The sequence below is a fragment of the Delphinapterus leucas genome, chromosome 17 (assembly GCF_059928025.1).
Source record: "Delphinapterus leucas isolate spDelLeu-1000000601 "Yukka" chromosome 17, BTC_Dleu_Yukka2, whole genome shotgun sequence".
Taxonomy (NCBI): Eukaryota; Metazoa; Chordata; class Mammalia; order Artiodactyla; family Monodontidae; genus Delphinapterus; species Delphinapterus leucas.
In genome coordinates this window covers 81522416-81543413 of record NC_143145.1, presented here as the reverse complement: position 1 = coordinate 81543413, position 20998 = coordinate 81522416, and the positions used below count along the sequence as shown (strand labels likewise).

General features: G+C 48.6%; 1 protein-coding gene across 4 annotated transcripts in view; it reads left to right on the top strand.

Annotated features, from left to right (window-relative positions):
* The window catches only part of LYN (LYN proto-oncogene, Src family tyrosine kinase), a 77486-nt gene that overhangs the window by 48745 nt on the left and 7743 nt on the right, over positions 1-20998 (top strand). For 3 of the 4 annotated variants that reach the window (XM_022556895.3, XM_022556897.3, XM_022556898.3), the window contains 2 exons: positions 16520-16673; positions 19312-19443. In XM_022556895.3, coding sequence (XP_022412603.1) covers positions 16520-16673; positions 19312-19443 — 286 coding nt within the window. Of the gene's footprint in view, positions 1-75; positions 1212-16519; positions 16674-19311; positions 19444-20998 lie in introns of those variants that run through there. The other variant, XM_022556892.2, reaches the window with a different exon arrangement.

The window sequence follows — 20998 nt, the reverse complement described above, 5'->3', positions numbered from 1 at the left end:
CGGGAGGCTGGGTCCCCTCTCCACCTCATATTTGATCTCCCCTCTTTACACGGGAATTCTCATACGTGACTCTAGGGAGGCCACGTTCTCAGCTCTTCTTTCAACCACAAGACCCTCCTCCCGGGGAAGCGGCCAGCACTGCAGAGACAGTTAATTCCACAAAATCGCCTGAGCCGGGTCCGCCCTGCTGAGGGGTCACACGGCCATCAGGACACGGTGGTCCCTCGCTGCGTATCATTGAGGAACCACTGCTTGGAAGCCATTCCCAATGTAAACCGTCTTACAGACACGGCGGTTCTCTCTTTCTACACAATATGAGAAGTATCAGTGTCATTTTGTGAATGGAGCCATTGATGATGTTATTGGTGGAGAAAGCATTGAGCTGAGAGTTGGAAAACCTGCTCCAGCCTGGGGAGAATCATCCCTTTGGCCCTGGGGTCCTCCTCTGTGATAGGGGGTCACCAGTCAGCTTTCCTGTTGCCTCGGCTCTGATGTTCTACGACTAAGAAAATCTCCTCCTACTTAAAATATCTGTGTCGATTATCACCTAAAAGTTAAAATGAATGCTTCTGAGTATGTTCAGAGGATGCTGATATAAGATTTTGACATTGCTCTAAATAAAGGAATATGAATGCATCATACGAATGTAGTACCCGGGTGACAGGCATGTAAATCCTCTATTATCTTTTCTGGATAATGAATTTTATGTCTAAGACTTAAACTTCAGCCATGAAAACTTACAAGATGGACAAATGAAAGTGGAGTTACTGTCAGCATTGCAAAACTGATCATACGCAGCTTCCTTCTGAAAAAGTTGGAAGAATAGGAAGCTGTCATTTTAAAAGAGCGTAAGGGCTTCCCTGGTGGCGCAGTGGTTAAGAATCCGCTTGCCAATGCAGGGGACACGGGTTCGAGCCCTGGTCCAGGAAGATCCTACATGCCGCGGAGCAACTAAGCCCGTGCGCCACAACTACTGAACCTGTGCTCTAGAGCCCACGAGCCACAACTACTGAGCCTGTGCTCTAGAGCCCTTGAGCTACAACTACTGAAGCCCGCAAGCCTAGAGCCCATGCTCCACAACAAGAGAAGCCACCACAATGAGAAGCCTGTGCACTGCAAGGAAGAGTAGCCCCCGCTCGCCACAACTAGAGAAAGCTCACACGCAGCAATGAAGACACAACGCAGCCAAAAATTAAGTAATTAATTTAAAAATAAAATAAAATAGCGTAAAAGAGGAACAGTTTTTTTTTTCTGTTAGGCAGTTGGGGTGTCTGGCATATTTAAACAGAGGAACCACGACTGGTTGTTTAACATAGCAGAAAAGGCAGAAGAAGTTATTCTTGCTTTAATTTTGACTGGAAAGCTTTCTAGCACCAATAGGAAGCTTTCAGCTCATGTCCAGGGGGAGGTGGTGGGACTTCTGGTCTACGTGCCAGCCCTGCCTCTTATCTGGGAATGATTTTATCCAGGCGCGGCGATTTCTGGTCAGCATGACTATAAGTCACAAAATAATTTCCTCTTCAAATAGTCATTTTGGAAGCCTGCAAGGCTAGAACCAAAGTAGTTTAGGAGCGGGCAGGGCTCATTACCAGATGCTCTTTTTTTTTTTTTTTTTTTTTTTTTTTTGCGGTTCGCGGGCTTCTCATTGTTGTGGCCTCTCCCGTTGCAGAGCACAGGCTCTGGACGTGCAGGCTCAGCGGCCATGGCTCACGGGCCCAGCCGCTCCGCGGCATGTGGGATCTTCCCGGACCGGGGCACGAACCCACGTCCCCTGCATTGGCCGGCGGACTCAACCACTGCGCCACCAGGGAAGCCCCACCAGCTGCTCGCTTTTAAACGTGGACGTGAACGCACCGGGGTGGGGGATGCAGAGTCAATTCAGTTGCTCTTTGTCTTCAGCGCCTGGCTCGCACTCTCCGTGCTCCCCTCACCCTCTCGGTACCGCCCCCCCCCTTTCACCACAACGCGTGCTGCGCACAGCCAGGCGTGTGCCAGGGACGGGATGAGCAAGGCGCATGCCTGCCTCAGGGAGCTTCTGGCTTGGTGCAGGAGGAGAAGTAGCGGGGAGACAGCGGGCAGCGCGCTGCGGACATGGCCGGGGCGAAGCGAGCCTCGCTGCCGGCTGCCTTCGGAGCCCGAGGCGCAGGGTGGAAGCCAAGCGGGGCGGGGGCGGCAGGAGGGCAGGCCTCCTGGGCGGTGAGCCTCGGAGACAGGGCCAGCCCTGCCAGGCCGGGCAGGGGCGGATGTGGGGAGGCGCTTGTGGCTGAGGGAACTTGGCGCTAAGGGCGCAGGAGAGGGGTGACGGGGAGTGGGGCCCTGAGAGCTAGACGCGGACGTTAAGGAAAAGCGGAAGCACTGCCAAGCCCTGGGTTCTGTGGGAGGGGCAGCGAAGTGCTTGGTAGGTGACCGAAGAGATGTACGTATTGGAGAAAAGCGAAAACTGATGATACTCAGCAGATGGCCTCTCGGGAGTTATACTTTACCTTTGAGGAGTCCGAGGGTGCTGTTTGCATCTACCGTAACGTGCACTTGGGCCTCCCCGCTGGCCTCTGACCGACCCCCCGACCCCCGACCCCGTGCTCGCTGTAGAAACCACAGGGTGCTCTGCTCCGAAGATACTCTTTGGTTGCCGACTTTGGTTTGGTCCGCTGTGTTTCGTAAACCTGAGACCGGGAAAGGTGGAAGGAGGGGGCGGGGGCGTGTCTGTGCTCCAACCAAGCTCATCTTTAAAGGCAACACCGTGTCGTGGGCAGGAACCATCCTGAAGCTTTTCCAGCAGAGCTAGATTTCTCAGCACCCCGGCCTCCTCCCCACCCCCGTGTCCCCAAAGCAAAGAGCACTTTGGCCTGGGAGCCTGAAACCTGAAGAGGCTGAGTCCGGAGAGAACTGACCCCCCCCCCCACCCGGAGGCTGCCCCGCGTTGCCCAGGAGGCGGCTGTGGGAGCCCAGCTGCGAAGGCGGGCAGCTTGCTTCTCATCCTGGGAGCGATGGGGACCCGTGAACGTCTAAGCAGGAAGGCGATGCGCTGAGATCCGCACGCCCTGCGTTGCCCCGGGCACAGCAGTTTAGAGGAGGGACCGCGTCTGGAGCCCGGGGTCCCGGGAGGGGGGTGGGCCGAACGGAGCCCCGCCCATCTCAGGTGTGCAGGAGCGGAAAGCGAAGGCGACGCCCGGTGTCTGGATGGGCAGCCGAGCGCCTGGCCCCGTGGACGCCGGGATTGGGGGCCGCGGGGGTCGGTTTTGCTGTGGGGATTGCAGTGTGGGACACCCAGCTGGACATGTCCCAGTGGGCCAGGGACTTCACTGCGGTGCCTGGGCTTGGAAGCGCGGCGCGAGCTGAGAGGCCCCAACTCCTTCCCCGCTGTCACACTGACCCAAGTCGAACACTGTCTCAAGACGAATGACCTTGTAGCTGCCGAACTAGCCTTGGGCTTCAGCTCTGCTTCTTCCAGAGCCCGTCTGTCACACAGCAGCCAGAGAGCTGCTCTAAGACCTCTTTTTTTTTTTTTTTTTAGTTTTATTTATTTAGTTTTGGCTGTGTTGGGTCTTCGTTGCTGCGCACGGGCTTTCTCTAGTTGCGGTGAGCGGGGCTACTCTTCGTTGCGGTGCGTGGGCTTCTCACTGCGGTGGCTTCTCTTGCTGCGGAGCACGGGCTCTAGGCGCGCGGCTTCAGTAGTTGTGGCACATGGGCTTCAATAGTTGTGGCCTGCAATCTTCAGTAGTTGTGGCTTGCGGCCTTCAGTACTTGTGGCTCGTGGGCTCTAGAGCACAGGCTCAGTAGTTGCGGCACGCAGGCTTCAGTAGTTGTGGCTCGCGGGCTTCAGTACTTGTGGCTCGTGGGCTCTAGAGCACAGGCTCAGCAGTTGTGGCACGCAGGCTTCAGTAGTTGTGGCTCGCGGGCTTCAGTACCTGTGGCTTGTGGGCTCTAGAGCACAGACTCAGTAGTTGTGGCTTGTGGGCTTCAGTAGTTGTGGCTCGCGGGCTCAGTAGTTGTAGCTTGCAGGCTCTAGAGAGCAGGCTCAGTAGTTGTGGCGCACGGGCTTAGTTGCTCCACGGCATGTGGGATCTTCTTGGAACAGGGCTCGAACCCGTGTCCCCTGCACTGGCCTGCGGATTCTTAACCACTGCGTCACCAGGGGAACCCCTAAGACATAAGTCTTAACTCTCTAATACAGTCTGATAGGTCAAACTTCATATTTCCTTGTTGTAATTTTTGTTTATTTAATATAGATGAGGTCATGCATCTTTTCCTATATTCCTTCTTTGTTTGCAGTTTATTTTTCTGGGAACTGTTTCTTTAAGCTTTTTACCCATTTTTTGTTATTAGTTCATCATTATCCATCCCTTCTAATTATTCTTTTCATTACACGTTAGGTTTGTACCGTATGTGCTGTTTTGTACGTATTGAACTGAATATTACAGCTTTTCATTTTATCGAAAACTCTCCATAAACATGTATGTACCTATTACAATATAATATTCTATTCCTGTGACTGTATCGTGATTTCCTTACCATTCCCTGGTAGATGAACATTTGGAGAATCTCTACTTTTTCACTAATGTAAGTAACAATACAAAACATTTCTGTGGACAAAACTTTACTTTCTGCATGTATGTCCTTAGGCCCCAGTAGCCAGATAAAAGGTCAGAGTAGGAATGTTTCTGAGTCACTTGACAGTCACAGCTTGTTTTCACTGAGCAGAATTGCACGTTTGTGCCCAGTGACTTGTTCCTCAGCTGGAGGTGTGTGGGGCATACCCAGTCAGGCCACATTCCTCCTCAGAGGCAGCACTGATCCGGCCATCACACATCCTCTCTCCTGCAAAAGACTGGACAGAAGTGCCAATGGCTTTCCTCTTGTTTCTCCATCCCTGGCATAAGTTGAGAACGTTCTGCTTCCTTCTTCTCCTTCCAGGGTGATAAGCATGGTTCGTTAGCTGCAGATCAGGGGTAGGTCATCTAAATATTTATTTATTTATATATTTGGCTGCGCTGGGTCTTTGTTGCGGCACACAGATCTTTAGTTGCAGCATACGAACTCTTAGTTGCAGCATGCACGCGGGGTCTAGTTCCCTGACCAGGGATCATACCCGGGACCCCTTCATCAGGAGCACTTAGTCTTAGCCACTGGACCACCAGGGATATCCAGGGGTAGGTCATCTAGGTGACAGTAGTAGCAGTGAAATTGATGCAGAAGAGGGGAGAATAAGCAAAGGAGATTTCTAATCTTAGTGTAGGTTCTTGACTGCCCTGTCCTGGGGGTACAGAGTGGGGAGTCCCCTCCCTGACTGGTGGGGGGCATCCCTTTACAGCCTCAGGCAGCTGGTATCAGGGAGCCCCGTCAGCGGATGCAGAGTCTGGATCCAGCTTCTCCTAAGGGTGGCGGCAGCCACTCAGCAGAGGGGAAGCAGTGTGCCTGAGGCTGCATTCGGACACCTGTGGGCAGCCTCCCACCTACAGCCCCTCGGCTCTAAGAGAGCAGCCCTTCTGTCAGTTCACCATGATGAACCAGGTCTGGATGTGGGTCTTCTTGTTATGAATAGTAGCGGTATTAATATTAGTCATAGTGATCGTTCATCTCCATCATGCACTGAGCAGCCTTGCATTCTCCTTTTCAGTCTCATCTGGACTCTACCAGGTTGATGCTATTCTTATCGCCACTTTGCAGAGTGGAAAACTTGAGATTTTGAGAAGAAACTTGCCCCCGTTTTGTATAAAATCCAAGATGACTCATTGTAAGTCTCTGATCCACGGTCACAACTGTCCAACTGTCTTCTGAGGCATCATTGGTCTTCTTCCTTCTAATCCCTACTTGTGTGTTCACGTCAAGGCCGGGTTTATTTGAGGGTGGACTGAGGAGTGGCCCAGGGTGGAAGTGATGCGGGAGGAGGCCTTGACCACTGCCTAGTGTGGTTTGGTCCCCCAGCTGTGCATGGGCGTCCCCACGCAGGGTGCCCGAAGCGTTTCCTTGGTCGTCAGCACACGGCGCATGGGCGGGTGATGGGCGTCGCCCGCTCTCCCTGTGGCCAGCATCCTTTACCACCTCTGCTCCTGCTATCCTACAACTGGAAGCGCCCAGTTTTATTTTTCAATTGTGATGAAATACACATAACATACATTTCATCCATTTTTTAGTGCACGGTTCAGTGGCATGAAGTACATTCATGTTGTTGTGTGGTCATCACCACCAGCATCTCCAGAACCCTTTTCATCTTGCAGAACTGACACTGTAAACCCGTTAGGCCCCCATCCTCCCTCCCACCAGCCCTTGGCAGCCACCCTCTACTGTCTGTCTCTGTGAATCTGATACTCCAAGTACCTCGTATGAGTGCAGCCATACAGTATTTGCCCCGTTGCGACTGGTTTATTGCTCTTAGCCTATTGTCCTTAAAGTTCATCGATGTTGTAGCCTGTGTTAGAATTCCATTCCTTTTTATGGCTGAATAATATGCCATTGCTTGCAGAGACCACATTTTGTTTTTTTTATTCATCCATTGATGGACGCTTGAGTTGCTTCCACTTTCTGCTTTTGTGAATAATGCTCTTATGAACAGGGGTGTGCAAATATCTGTTAGATAGTGTACAAGTGTGTACTTTCGGTTGTTTGCGGTATGCACCCAGTGGTGGAATTGATGGGCCACATGGTAATCCGATGTTGAATTTTTTGAGAATCGCTCATTCTGGTCTCCACAGTGGCTGCACCAGTTTACATTCCCACCAGCAGTGCACGAGGGTGCTAATTTCTCCACTTCCTCAACAACACTGTTTATTTTCTGGTTTTTTGCTTTGTTTGTTTGTTTGTTTCTATAACAGCCATCCTAATGGATGTGAACTGGTCCAATAAATTTTTGCAAGAGTAAGTCTATGAGAATTAGTTGACAAATGGTTCTTCCTTTGCCGCTAATGAAGGTAAACCTCTTTCATGGAAACTTACTGGTTTAAATATGATTATTCAGTGCAGTTTTCTACGTGGAAATCATGTCTCCCCGAGACTCTGTGGGTCCTTGCATGCTTTTGGATTGATTGAATTTTGGTCCGTCACAAAAACCTCACCAGCTCTAAGTTTGTATGTGTCAAGCTCTGCCCTCATCTTTCAGCTATGAAGGTATTACAGATTGCAGACTTTAACATGGCCACTTTTTAAATGATCTAGTTATTATTTCTCCTTTCTCTCCTTTTTCCTGATGTCAGCTTGCAAACATTCTACTGTTTGTAGCTCTTTTTATTTATCTATTTTTTTTGCGGTACACGGGCTTCTCACTGCTGTGGCTTCTCCCGTTGCGGAGCACAGGTTCCGGACGCGCAGGCCCAGCGGCCATGGCTCACGGGCCCAGCCGCTCCGCGGCATGGGGGATCTTCCCGGACCGGGGCACGAACCCGCGTCCCCCACATCGACAGGCAGACTCTCAACCACTGCGCCACCAGGGAAGCCCATGTTTGTAGCTCTTTTTAAAGGAAGAAGCTAGTATAGATAAATAGTTAAGAGCACAGGAGGTGGGACCAGCCAGATTTGGATTCAAATCCAAGTCTATCTAGGAAAAATTTTTACTTCTCCAAGACTCAGCTTTCTCATCTTTACTATGAATATTGGCTACTTTCATAGGCTTGTTTTAGGGCTTATAAATGCCTGGCAAGATGCCTGGGCAGGGTAAGCAGCCAGTACCTGGTAGCTGTGATCATCGTCGTCATCGTCATTATCACCACCACCATCACCACCATCACCACCACCATCACCACCACCATCACCACCACCATCACCACCACCATCACCACCATCAAAGCAATAAACTCCATTATTTCTTAGAAGTTTTGCTTTGAAAAGAGGAATAAAGAAGAATATTTTAATAACCCAATACAGCTAAAACATACTAGGAAATTTGACCTCCAAACATAGCAAGGAATGAGCTCTATGCCACCCCTTCCTCTATCCAAATTATGGATTAAAGAGTGTAGGGATCCAGTATGGAGGATCAATGAATATTAATAGATGGAAAAGTACATCTATAGAAACTACCAAGTACTACAAAACAAATGCTATCATGTTTGGAGTACCGAGGAGGCGTGTTCTTACTTTAAACTCCCTGTTTTTTTTTACATTTTATTTTTGTGTTGTAATTAAATGGTCTTTTTAGGTCAGTTTGGGATTGACCCCAGGGGTGATAGAGAGGACCTTTCAGAGAGGCTTGAGACCCCATCAGAGACACTGTAGGTTTAACCCATTTGTTTGGTTCCAACTTATTAATATTAGCATTATTATTATTTTGTAAGCTTCCTAAGGCTTTTGAAAGTAATTAATTATTTGAATTCTACTTTCCCCAAGTGTAGGAAGGAAATACGTATCTAGAGAGTGAGGCAAACAATGCCTAATGGAACACGTAGAACCACAAGAAAAACAAAATTTAGTCTTTCCTGCTTTCTGGCAGGTTTCTTGTTCAATCTCTCTCACTGCTTGTCTAAGTGACGAATGTTTTCCAACTGGCCAATTCTAAGACAGATTGGGTTTTCGGTTCCAGTTTCTCATTCAGGCTGGAATTTCCTGGGGCAGATTTTAGCTTTGCTTGAGAGATCACATCGAGTCCCTCAATTAGGTTCCTTTATGCCTTTATTCCCTCCGTCGTCTGACTCACATGTGGGTTCTTCTCATTAAAATTTTAAAAATCACTCACTAAGCAGGATAGCCTGTTACTTGCCCGTTTCTCAGAACAGCGGTAGGAATTCGGGTGAACACAGAACGCTAAAGCAAGATTCACACGGCAAGGTCATCCATGCAAACACTCCGTGGTGTGTCCAGAGCATCCTTCGTGGTCCTTGGTGACACCTGCGGGGTCCGTGCACTGAGCGCATGCATGGGAACAGGCTTGTTGCTCATAGCCTCAGCCCCGGATGGAGGGAGCCTGCTGGAGGCTGGGGCAGGCTGGGTGGAATGCCGAGCTCACAGCTTTAACTGGGCTTCTGGGAAAAACACAAAAAGATGCGTGACCTCCGTGGCCATTGCTAGCAGGGAAAGTCACTTGCAAGGAGGATTATTTGAGTCTGCCTTGGTCTGTAAAACTTGATTGAGATTTCTTCTCCGGCATTGTATTCCACATAAAAGAAGTCTGTCTTGTATATACCCAGCGGGCATTGGTGTTAGGTATTTCCTGCCCCAAGCATCGCCATCCTGCGAGCCCCAGATGGTCCCTGGCAACTCCCTTCTCAGTAAATGTATTTGATGACCAGAGAGGAGGGTCCTGGGTTGCCTTCCTCAGGGCAGTGCGGCAGGGGTGCGCGTAGATGTCTGCGGAGGCCGCTCCCAAGTCCTCATCTGGGGAACGGGAACACAGACTTTTTACTTAAACGTCGATATTGGAGAGGGAATTTAAAGGAGTATGCTCACCTCAGATGCTTCTGAAAACTTTGTTCTGCTTTAACGTTTCTGACCTCATACCCCAGGAAATATCCATCTGCAAAGCATTTTGCGTTCTGTCACCACCCTGCCCATCATAAGTGTGTGCATATGTAAGTGTGCGTGTTGGGGGGTTGGGTAGAAAATGATAGGCAGAGGAAGCAGAAGGATAATGCTTTATGGAATGCTGGGCTCTGAAAACTTCCCAGAAGTTTGTATGTATCTGCGTGGTGTGTATGCATGGGGGTGGGTGTAAAATCACGTGTGTGGATACTGACATACTGAACAATAGACACACACTGGCAACACTGCCATAGAGAGGCAGTGTCCGTGGTGATCCTCCGAGGTGCCCCACCAGCTGGGAATCTCAGATGCCGGGGATCTCAGATGCCGGGGACGGATGCCGTGCACCCGCCAACCGGTGAGGCTGGGTCTCTTCCCCTTGGAGGAGGCAGTGCCTGTGGGCCCCTGAGGGTGCGTCCGTGGGAAGGTTGGCGCGTCGCCTTCACACCAGCAGTGGGAGAGGCAGAATCCCCAGTATTTGAGGTCAGAGTGTCCTCTGTGGTCACACGTGTGTTTCCAGCCCTTCAGGTCCCCGGCTGGGAAGCTGATTGGCGGGCGCCCGATGGTCATGCCTTTCCTTCTCACAGCACATTTGAAAGACCTCCCTGGAGGATGTCCATGAGGCTGGGGGGTGGCTTATTTCGCACCTGACAAGATGAGGTTGGCCTCTAACTCAGAAAGTGTCATTTAAAAAATATATATATATATTTATTTATTTTTGGCTGTGTTGGGTCTTCGTTGCTGCGCACAGGCTTCCTCTAGTTGCGGCCAGCAGGGGCTACTCTTGGTTGCGGTGTGTGGGCTTCTCATTGTGGTGGCTTCTCTTGTTGTGGAGCACAGGCTCTAGGCACGCGGGCTTCAGTAACTGTGGCACAGGGGCTCAGTAGTTGTGGCTCGCAGGCTCAGTAGTTGTGGCTCGTGGGCTCTAGAGGGCAGGCTTAGTAGTTGCGGCGCACAGGCTTAGTTGCTCCGCGGCATGTGGGATCTTCCCGGACCAGGGCTCGAACCCGTGTCCCCTGCCTTGGCAGGAGGATTCTCAACCACTGCTCCACCGGGGAGGCCCAGGAAGCATCATTTTTAATATCTCCTCTGTGCCTAGAACTTTCACTGGGTACTAGATGCCTGGGATTTCACCAGAAGCCGTTGTGTTACTGGCTCAGGTTGGGATCCCAGTGGGTCACTCACTTACCTAGTAGTTCCTGTCTGTCCTCCCAGGACAGCAGTGCATGCGTGTACACGCACACATGCACACACACACATGCACGTAGAAACATCAAACAGAGAACATGTCACCATATGTTTCCACTGAAGGTACAAAAAGAGGAACGAGGAAATGTACGCCCGCCACGCTATTTGGGCTGAAGAGCTCAAGAAACGACAAGCACATGTAACCCTAAATCAGGTAGCTTTAAACCAGGAGTACAGACACATCACTAAAGTTATCTCCTTGTATGATTATTCTCATTTTAGGTAATAGGGCTGCTTTTCTACTTCAAATGCCCAGTAGCTTCACACACAGACTCTCTAATACAGAGTTGGAAATTAGCACATGGAGACGAGACATTTTTAGTTCTTCTTTAGTGCTGGCAGGTGGTTTAGAAAGTCAAGGTTTTCTCGTGTTTGTGCATCACTGAGCCTGATGCTGGCATGATGCTGGCGTGGCCCAAGAGGTAGAGAATCCCCTCAGGTTATTTAAAGCTGAAAGATTCAATCCAGTTTCCTAAGCCCCCTAAGTAGCGGCCCGGCCCCAGAACCATGATGTGGAGAAAGCGCTTCCGGATTCCCTGCCTCTGAGCTGTAAGGCTGGAGTCCTTCTCCCTTAGTTACAAGAAAAACAAAAGCTCAGGACACACGTTCTGAGCTGCTGATGTACGAGGACTAGCCCGCATCCCCGTTATCTGGCCCGTCACCTCCCCAGCTTCAGCATGGCACCCGCCTCTCCCCGCCTGGGCTTTTTCCTGCTGGCTCTGCCCATCTTTGCTCCTTCTTTTTCTTCAGCTGAGTTGTTGGGGAATTCCTTTCCCCAGCGTTAGGAGGACAACAGTCCATCTACTCTTGGTGTTGAGACCGAGATTTCATTCCAATCTGTCTAGAACTTTAAATCCTAAAATAGCTGAAGTTGAAAAGCATTGGATCTACCACAGTTCTTCTCCAAGTTCGGTGTGCATACAGATCACCCAGAGAGCTTGTTAAAATCAGGGTTCTGATCGAATAAATCAGGGTCAGAATCAAGCTCCCAGAAGGTGATAAGGGACAAGGGCCATTCTCCACCCAGACTGCACGTCACAACCACCTAGGGAGGCCTCATTCCTAGAGATCCATGTTTAGCTGATTTAGGATGAGACCCGGGTTAAGATAAGGTGCCCGGTACACAGCCAGAGTTAAGAAATACTGGTGTAAGGGTTTAAACTTCATTTAATGGCTAAATACACAGAAGGGAAATTGAAGTCACTTCCAAACCATTGCCCTAACCTGTGGTGTGACCCTAGGAAAGTAATTTCCTTTTAGCCCCATCAAATTTCCAAAGGGAAAGACATTTATTGCTTTTTTCTTGCAATATATATAGGGCTATTTGAATGAAAGAATATTGTCCTGCTTAATTTTAGCCTGGTTATTTTCATTCTGACAGAGCCTTAACCTCATTCAAGCCCAGAATAGATCATCATCCATCTTATTTCTCTCTTTTGAGTCATAGGGCAAAATGGGCTTTACACCTTCTTTGCTCAGTTTAGCTTCTTCTAGACCAAGAAATCAAAATGGGGCAAGTTGCCCCCAAGGGAGTGAAAATTGGTTCTTGGCAGATGGGAAAATCTTAGATATTACGATAGTTTGTGGCCCTCCAGAGCTCAGGCCTACCTGACAAAATCCTATTTCTTTGTATTTAATTTAAAATTTTTTATTTAATTAAAACTTTCTCCTTAGGAGATGATAATGGAAAAAGGTTGAGAAACCCTGTTCTAGACAACGACAATCCAAACCAAGCTTGTATGTCCTTCCTGAGATGGGTATCCTGAGCTCTGCCTGGGGAAGGTTTGTGGTAGCTTTTCTGAGAGGTGAAATTTGGGCTTAACAACAATGAATTCCAGGAGGAAACTTCAAAAGCATTTTTCTCTCTTCTCAGTAAAATAATATTCTCTCGATGAAAAATTTGAGTTCCAGAAGCATCTAATTATGAGCTCTCTTGCTGATGGAACATTCTGGAATGTGACCTGGTGGTCAGACACTCCTGGGTGTCAGTCCTGGCTCTCTCCTTTCCTCCTGGCTTGCATCAGGTTCTTGTACCTCTCTAAGCTTCATTTGCATGTGTACAATGGAAATAAAACTTACCGGATAGAGTTGTTATTCAGATGAAACGTGAATTGGGTGTAATGGATGTAAAACAGTATCTGGTACATAAAAAGTGCTCCATTAGTGGCGGGAGAAGTAGTGGTTATTAATGTCTAACTATCCATCTATATATCTACCTACCTACCTATCAATCAGCCACCTACCTGTTACCATCATCATCGAAGTGAAATATCTGTGGGCACACAGCAATCTCCTGAGTCAGACTGTGTCCTCACCAGACTGGAGCGACTCCACATAACTCCTTCACAGATCAGCCTTTCTTTTTTATTTTATTTTTGCTTTTGCTGTGTTGGGTCTTCGTTTCTGTGCGAGGGCTTTCTCTAGTTGCGGCGAGCGGGGGCCACTCTTCATCGCGGTACGCGGGCCTCTCACTGTCACGACCTCTTTTGTTGCGGAGCACAGGCTCCAGACGCTCAGGCTCGGTAGTTGTGGCTCACGGGCCTAGTTGCTCCGCGGCATGTGGGATCCTCCCAGACCAGGGCTCGAACCCGTGTCCCCTGCATCGGCAGGCAGATTCTCAACCACTGCGCCACCAGGGAAGCCCTCAGATCAGCCTTTCTGAGCTAATGGGATTAACGGATACACACTACTATATATAAAGTAGACAAAGAACAAGGACCGACTGTAGAGCACAAGGAGCTATACTCAGTATCTTGTAATAACCTGTGATGGAAAAGAACCTGAAAAAGAACACATATATACCTATGTATAACTGAATCACTTTGCTCTACACCTGAAACATTGTAAGTCAACCATAATTTAGTTAAAAAGAAAGTAGGAGGCGAGCGCTCCCCTCTCCCCGGGTCCCCGAGGATGGCTAAGCCTGGGGGGATGCATTTATGCAACAGCTCTTTCTGCAGTGCTGACAGCGGTTAGACTAAGTGGCCTGGAGAAGCAAGAACGTATTCGTGCAAGCGAAGTTGATCCTAGATCCCATTAGCCAAAGTGGCCTATGATTTCTTCCTGCTGTTGCGAAATAGAGAAATAGAGTTGGATTTACTTTAGCCAAAGTAAATACAACAACCACAAAAAAAAAAAGATTAAGGTTTTAAAAAGAAAGAAAGAAACCAAGAAAGAAAAATGCATATAGACCAGGGAAATAATACTTTTTATATAAGAAGAGAATTGTAGTCTTTTGTGACCTCAAAGCCAGCCCTCTCCGAAAGCTTTTATTTTGCTCTCATATCTATTGTTTATTCCACTTGGCAAGCACTGTTGTTTAGAAACTTGGTCTTGGTGAACGCTGTTATTATTGTTTGGAATACGAGCCCCTCAAAGCACTGTGACGTGGAAAAGAAAGCCAAGCTAAGCTGGGCTTGCCGCAAGTCTGTTATTATCTCAGAGAATCATGTTCAAAAATGCATTCGGGTTTGTGTAAATGCAGAACTCGGGCGAGTGTGATAAAAGCCTTACCCACAAGTTCCCAGGACACTTTTATTTATTTATTTATTTATTTATTTATTTATTTATTTATTTATTTGTGGCTGCACTGGGTCTTCGTTGCGGTGCGCGGGCTTCCCATTGCGGTGGCTTCTCTTGTTGCGGAGCACGGGCTCTAGGCGCACGGGCTTCAGTAGTTGCGGCTCGTGGGCTCAGTAGTTGCGACACGTGGACGTGTTGGGATTGCAGCCAGCTTCGGCTCTTCCCGGTTCCTGGCCCAGTTTGTCTAGAATCATTGGGATGTTACATGCGGGCTCAAGAACAGGAGTGTGCCCTAAGGGGTTTACATTCCTGCAATGCCCAGGTAAGCAGGGGGCCCTGGGACCACACACACTGGAGGAGAAGGAGGGCCAGGGAAGGCCTCTCAGCGGAAGGGCCATCTCCCCTGAGACCTGCGGGATGAACTGCCCTGCGACAGGGGCTGCAGGAGCCAGGACCCTGGAGGGAGGCAGTGGTGGAAGGTGGAGGATAATGGACCAGTCACCCAGGGCCTTGGAAGCAGCGCTAAGGGGTTCAGACGTTATCTGGAGGCTAGTTTTATGCAGGGAGTGACCTGGGTGGTCTTGCACAAAGGATTAAGGTATTCCTGTCGAGGGATGCTGTGTGAGGCTGGCCCAGCCATCCAGGCAGGGGCTGGACCCCGAGTCCACTCAGCAGGTGTCGCGTGGCCTGGGTCTTCTCCGCTCTACCGGCCCAGCCTGCGTGCCACACACGTTATTCTTGGCCATAGTCAAGGTGTACGTTGTCACATTGTCGTTTCTACTAAAGAAGATGCTCAGACCTCTTCTATGCTTTCGGATTTATGATGTTACCTGTTCAAGACACTTTGGGGCGAGTCACAGGCGAGCCCCTGGGCTGCCAGGACTTTGGGACTGAGCTGCTGTATTCTGATTATTATATGGCAGATTTTCTGGCCACAGAACTAGCAGCTGGCAAATTCCTGCAGCAGAGAGCAAACTGCGTAGCATCCTGGTAATATTAAAAACCCAGCACGCTTACCAAAGAACTTTCTTCGGCTCTGAGAGGAGGGGAGTGACATGGCTGAAGCTTCCAGTAGATGCACGTGAGAACAGGAAAGATGTAAAGTGGCTTCTCCCTGGTGCTGTTTGCTGTCTGGATGGCAGGACGGCAGTGAGCACCTTAAACAGCTTCAAAATAATGGCAAAGCTGTGGTCAGTAGGTGCAAATGGTTTTTGTCCAAATTGACCATTGATGGTGGGTGTAGAGTGAAATTATCCAAGAGGAGTTCAGGGAAGGCCCTCTGGCCAGAAGGAAGCCTAGTGATTGGCCGAGAGGGGAAGCAAGGCGTTCCAGGCGGAGGTCAGGAGAAGCACCCCCCATAGTAAGGAGCTAAAAAGCTTTTGCTGAGCCACAGGGCCTGGCTGAAACAGTGGCGTTTGACTGAGCCCGGAGGATGCTGTTGAGGATGGGGTGTGGGAGTACTCAGGTCCTCCACGCTGAGCCACCTGGAATTCAAGGTAGAATCCGCAGAATACATTCATTCCTGTGTGACACAGTCCTAATTAGTTTTCCCTCTTAACTGCTCACCAGACACAGCTACTTGGTTCCTCCCTCCCTCCCTCCTTCCCTTCTTTCCTTCCTTCCTACCTTTCCTCCTTCCTTCTTGATTCTTATCTTTATAATTTGGTAATGTTTTCCTTAATAATCCTATTTTGATTCCTTAAAAACCCGATTTCCTAGCAAGCGAGGAGTAGCAGTTTCACCTCCCCTGCTTTATCATTTTATCCCTGCTTCTCTCCTGCTGTCAGCTTTATGTCTGGGTGACTCTGCTCATCCTGGAGGGACTGTGCAGAGAGAGCTTAGAGCCCGGGTCCTGTGGGCAGTCGACTGACCCGACAGCAAGGATGCTGCTGACCAGGGACAGCCTGTTCTTGACACCGCAATAATGTATTTGTGTTGGTACGGCACTTCCCTGGCTCTCTTTCCTCGTTTGAAAAACTGGGATACAAACATCTGTGTATCTACATGCAGGAATTTAGTAGGATCTGAAAAAAAGTCTCCACGCATTTAAAAAAGGATGAGACATATAGCTATTTAAATAACCATGTTGAGAGTGACTACCATCGTTGGAGGTTTGGGGGCAGCTATTTTAGAAAGGACTTAAAATGGCGATTGTAATTTACCCACTGTTTTAAATTTTTGAATGATCAGAATATCGTACGTGAAAGGATTTCAGGAACTCAGAAGTTTTCTGGTTTTCCTCCATATGTCCCTATATGGGCCTAAATGGAACATCTAAAGGAGAGCCTTCTTCTGTTTCCAGATCGCGGAGGGAATGGCGTACATTGAGAGGAAGAACTACATCCACAGGGACCTACGAGCCGCTAACGTCCTGGTCTCCGAGGCCCTCATGTGTAAAATCGCAGATTTTGGCCTTGCTCGAGTGATTGAGGATAACGAGTACACAGCCAGGGAAGGTACGACCGTTCCGTTCCCGGAACGACCCTTAGGTGTTTGGTTATTGTTTAATTTTATTTTGTTTTTGCCTGTTTTTTTTTTTTGTTTTTTTTTTTTTGCGGTACGCGGACCTCTCAATGTTGCGGCCTCTCCCGTTGCGGAGCACAGGCTCCAGACGCACAGGCTTAGCGGCCACGGCTCACGGGCCCAGCCGCTCCGCGGCACGTGGGATCTTCCCGGACCGAGGCACGAACCCGCCTCCCCTGCATCGGCAGGCGGACTCCAAACCACTGCGCCACCAGGGAAGCTCGTTTTTGCCTGTTTTTAACAAAGTAATTACAATAGGCATCATTAGAAAAAGAATTCACTCGGTACAATATTCAAAATGTACCATAGTTGCTGTTTGCGGTTTATTCTAATAATTGTTTTGAAAAATTACTCTCTTGATTAGCTCTGCAAGGTACTTTTATAAAATTTACAAATGCTGTCGTTTGTATTTCGATTAAGCAAGGCAAAACAAAATGAGATTTGACAGGATCATGATTCTTTGTTCATATTACTTGTTAGAGCTTTTCACCAGAACAGTGAAGTATACTTTCCTTAACTATCGAGAAAATATTTGTAACAATAAGTCTATACTCTATATTCTGGCCTTTTAACTACAGATTAAGCCATGGAAATTATCACACACACAGAAGTAAATATAACACTACAACAATACACTCCTTTATTTTCCCACCTTCCATATTATATATGTAAACCAAAAAACGCACAGAGTAAATCTTCGAGCTCCTGGCCTGTCATTCTGGGGCCAGCCCTGTCTGGGGCTGCACTGACCTTTCCTGTTGCAGATTCTTCTCTGTTGCTTATGATCTGAGGATTCTGATGGTCTCACTCGTGAAAGTTGAGTGGGTTTTTTTGCAGTGCTTTCTCTCTTCTGAAAGAGCCAAGCACTTTCTTGACATTCCTAAGAATTGTTAAACAAGGATTATTTTAACTACATGTGTGTTATTTCTGGAAGGTACCCACAGAATTTATAGAGGTGACAAACAAATTGAAACTTGATTGATTCGATTTGTCTAGCATCTCCTGCATTCGTCATACTTACGGTAGTTCTCCTGCCTCGAGTTTGCATTCTCTTAGGTGGATTATAATTTATCCTTGGCCTTAATTATCTTCAGCAAAGTGGCAGATCAAGGAAAATAGTCTGAGGAGAAGTAGCTAAAAGCACTATTCTAAGTGCTTTCCATACATCATCTCATTTATCTTTGCAATAACCCTATGTGATAAGTAGTATTATTGTTTCCACCTTATAGATGAGAAAAAAGGAGAGGTTCAGAAGCTTCTGAGGACCCATAGTAAGTGCTAGAGCCAGGACTCAAACCCAGGAGATGTGGCCTCAAAGTGCATGAGTCAGAATTTATTACATCGGTTTTGTAGAATTTGACAAGCCTAGAGTCTCACAGAAATAACCATTCTCACGAGAAACAGGTGGCCTAATGCAGAGAGCTCGGGTCCTAGAACAAAACAGTAGGTCACCTCAGGGCAAAAGTAAGGATATTTACCCTCACTGGTATTTCCTCTGTGCCAAGCATGCAGACCCACCCACTTAACCCTGATGGCAACAGGGGAGGTTCTGCTGTTTACTCATTTCATGGATGGAAGTGCCAAGAAGGTGCAGAAACAGTAAGTGTCTTGCCGGGGTCATACCTGGCTGGAAACAGCAGAACCGGGAGTCAAGCCCCCGCAAGACCATGCTGGACCCCAGGCTCCACCCAGCCACGCCCCACGCATAGGCCCCGCCCCTGGCCCCGCCCCAACCACAGCCCCGCCCTTCCTGGCCCTGCCCTGTGCGCTAGGTCTGGACGTCACAGAAAAGTCTAAAGCAAAGACATAGTGAAGGCAAATGTATTTTAAAAATTCTATAGTAGTTGGTGGAAAGCCCTTGCCTTTCCAGGGTGCAGAAGTACCCGAGTCCCCTGCTTCCCTTGAGGTGACCCTGCGAGTTCCCCGGGGCCAGGCTTGCCTCCCAATGTGACCCGGCGGCTAAGTCGACCTGAGCCTCACCAGCTTCTCGTGAGAAACCTAGTTTCATCGTCGTCTCACTCCGGGCAGATCATCAACCTACGCAATTCCTACAAGAGTAGTAATGTTTGGTCCCGTCAAACGAAAGCTTGGAGTAGCATCTAAAATCCCCGTTGGTACAGGCTTCAAGAGATTTATCCACAAGAATATACACATCGAGATACGTATATTCCGTCTAAACATGCTCTGGGTCATTAGAGAAAATGTGAACACGAAGGATACACGCTCTAGAAGGCTGATGTGTTGGGACAGGTGTACAGGCTAAGAATAGATGCCTTTCCATTCGGTGTCATGTTCTCATGTTTCAAGTGTGCTAGTTGTGATTTCGCTAAGACAATACACAAGAAACTTTGCTTCTTAAGAGGGGAATGCCCGCGAGGGAAACAGAGGGAGGCAAACATTCTTAGTATGACATTTTGTACCATCTCTATTTTCTACTGTGTGTATGTGTTAACCTGTTCAAAATAATTCATTAACATTTTCCCCGCAAAGGAAAGTGTGAGGGTCACACGCCCATGACTCTTTTGTTTCAGCTCAGAGACCCAAGTAAAACACCTGTGTCTTCTGCTCTAGGTGCTAAGTTCCCCATTAAGTGGACAGCTCCAGAAGCAATCAACTTTGGATGTTTCACTATTAAGTCTGACGTGTGGTCCTTTGGAATTCTCCTGTACGAAATCGTCACCTATGGGAAAATTCCCTACCCAGGTATCAGTTACTTACCTATTTCCATTCACTTGGTATATATGAGAAAAAAGCCAAGTGGCACGAGTCATAAAAAGATAAACTTATATCCAAAAGTAAAGTAAGCCCACGGTGCTAGAACTTTATTTTGACTGTCGTTACTGGAAGGTGTCCTAAGATATGCTTAGAAACTTCTCTGCCTTCTTGCCTGATTGAGTGCATATTCTTTTGCTTCGCTAATCAATTCCACCCCTTGCTGCCTAGAACGTGCCTGGCACCATCACAAGGATGCATTAGAGGATTAGACACAGGTGCCCCTCCCAAGATAAGGCTTTTACAATTCTTTCTCGGTCAGTTTTGAAACAGAAGTTCACACAAGGGACTTTGGAGTCTCTGCCTCGTCAGGAAATAACCACCTCTGTGTGGGAGTGAAAGATTCTTCAGATCTTTGACTTACTGGACGTGGGGACATCGTTCAGTATTTCCGGATTCCTAACCTCCTCGGAGCCAGATTGTCCCAGCTCTCCCTTTTTCCAGGATCCATGCTGGAATGTGCAAGAAGAGGGATTTTTCCCCAAGCTGTCACATTCTTGTTAATGTTTGGCTTTTAACAAAATTAATGGATATGGCCAATTTTAAATTAAATCTTTAATGTTTAAGTCATTCCCTCGTTCAAAAAATATCTGAGGGAGCCCAGGCACTCACGAGGTGCCCGGATGGAGCAGTCCCAGCTTTTGCCCTTGAGAGCTAATACTTGAGGAGGGAGAGACTGATAACAATCACTAATAATAATCACTGGTAATAGGGCCAGTGCATAGGATGGGAGGGGCGCCATGGAGGGGGCACGGTGGTGTAGGGATCGGGGGGGTGGGGCAGGGCTGCAGGTTCTAAACAGTGATCCCGGCAGCAGCAGGGAACTCGGGGACTTGACAAAAGGGCCTGGGTGGCCCACGGGGTCCCGATCAGGGGCTGGAGGCACGGAGCTGGGCGGGAGCGGATGCGAGCCTCAGGGGCCACGCAGGGGCTTCGGCCCCGACTCCAGGAGACCGGAAGCTTTGGGACAGAGCAGTCGCACGGTCTTTGCACTCCTCGTCACCCTCACTGCCCTTCGGGGTTGAGCCGTAGAGAGGCTGGGGCCCGGGGGGCCAGCCGGAGGGGAAGGCCTTCAGTGGTGCCTGCGCAGTGGGCTGACTGTACCGTGAAACCCCTCTGGTGCCCGCATTTCATATTCTGACGGCCGCTCTGTTCTAGACACTGAAGTTCATGAATAGCACCCCTGCAAAATGGGGACAGTATTTCCTGATCAGCCCGGATATCTGACATTATATATCTATAATCTATAACCTATAGAGAAAGATTTTATATATATATATATATATATGACATCTGATCAGATAAACATACAGCCTCACACATGTTGTGTGGTATGCACCGCATGCTCCACAGTGATGTGCTAGACGAGGCCCTGAGGCTCTGAGAAGGGGACTCTTGCCCAGAACTGCATCACGAGCTCCTGGCAGAGCCGCTGCGGAATCCCGGCCTTCTCAGTCTGACCTGCTGTGCTCAATGCCCACGATTA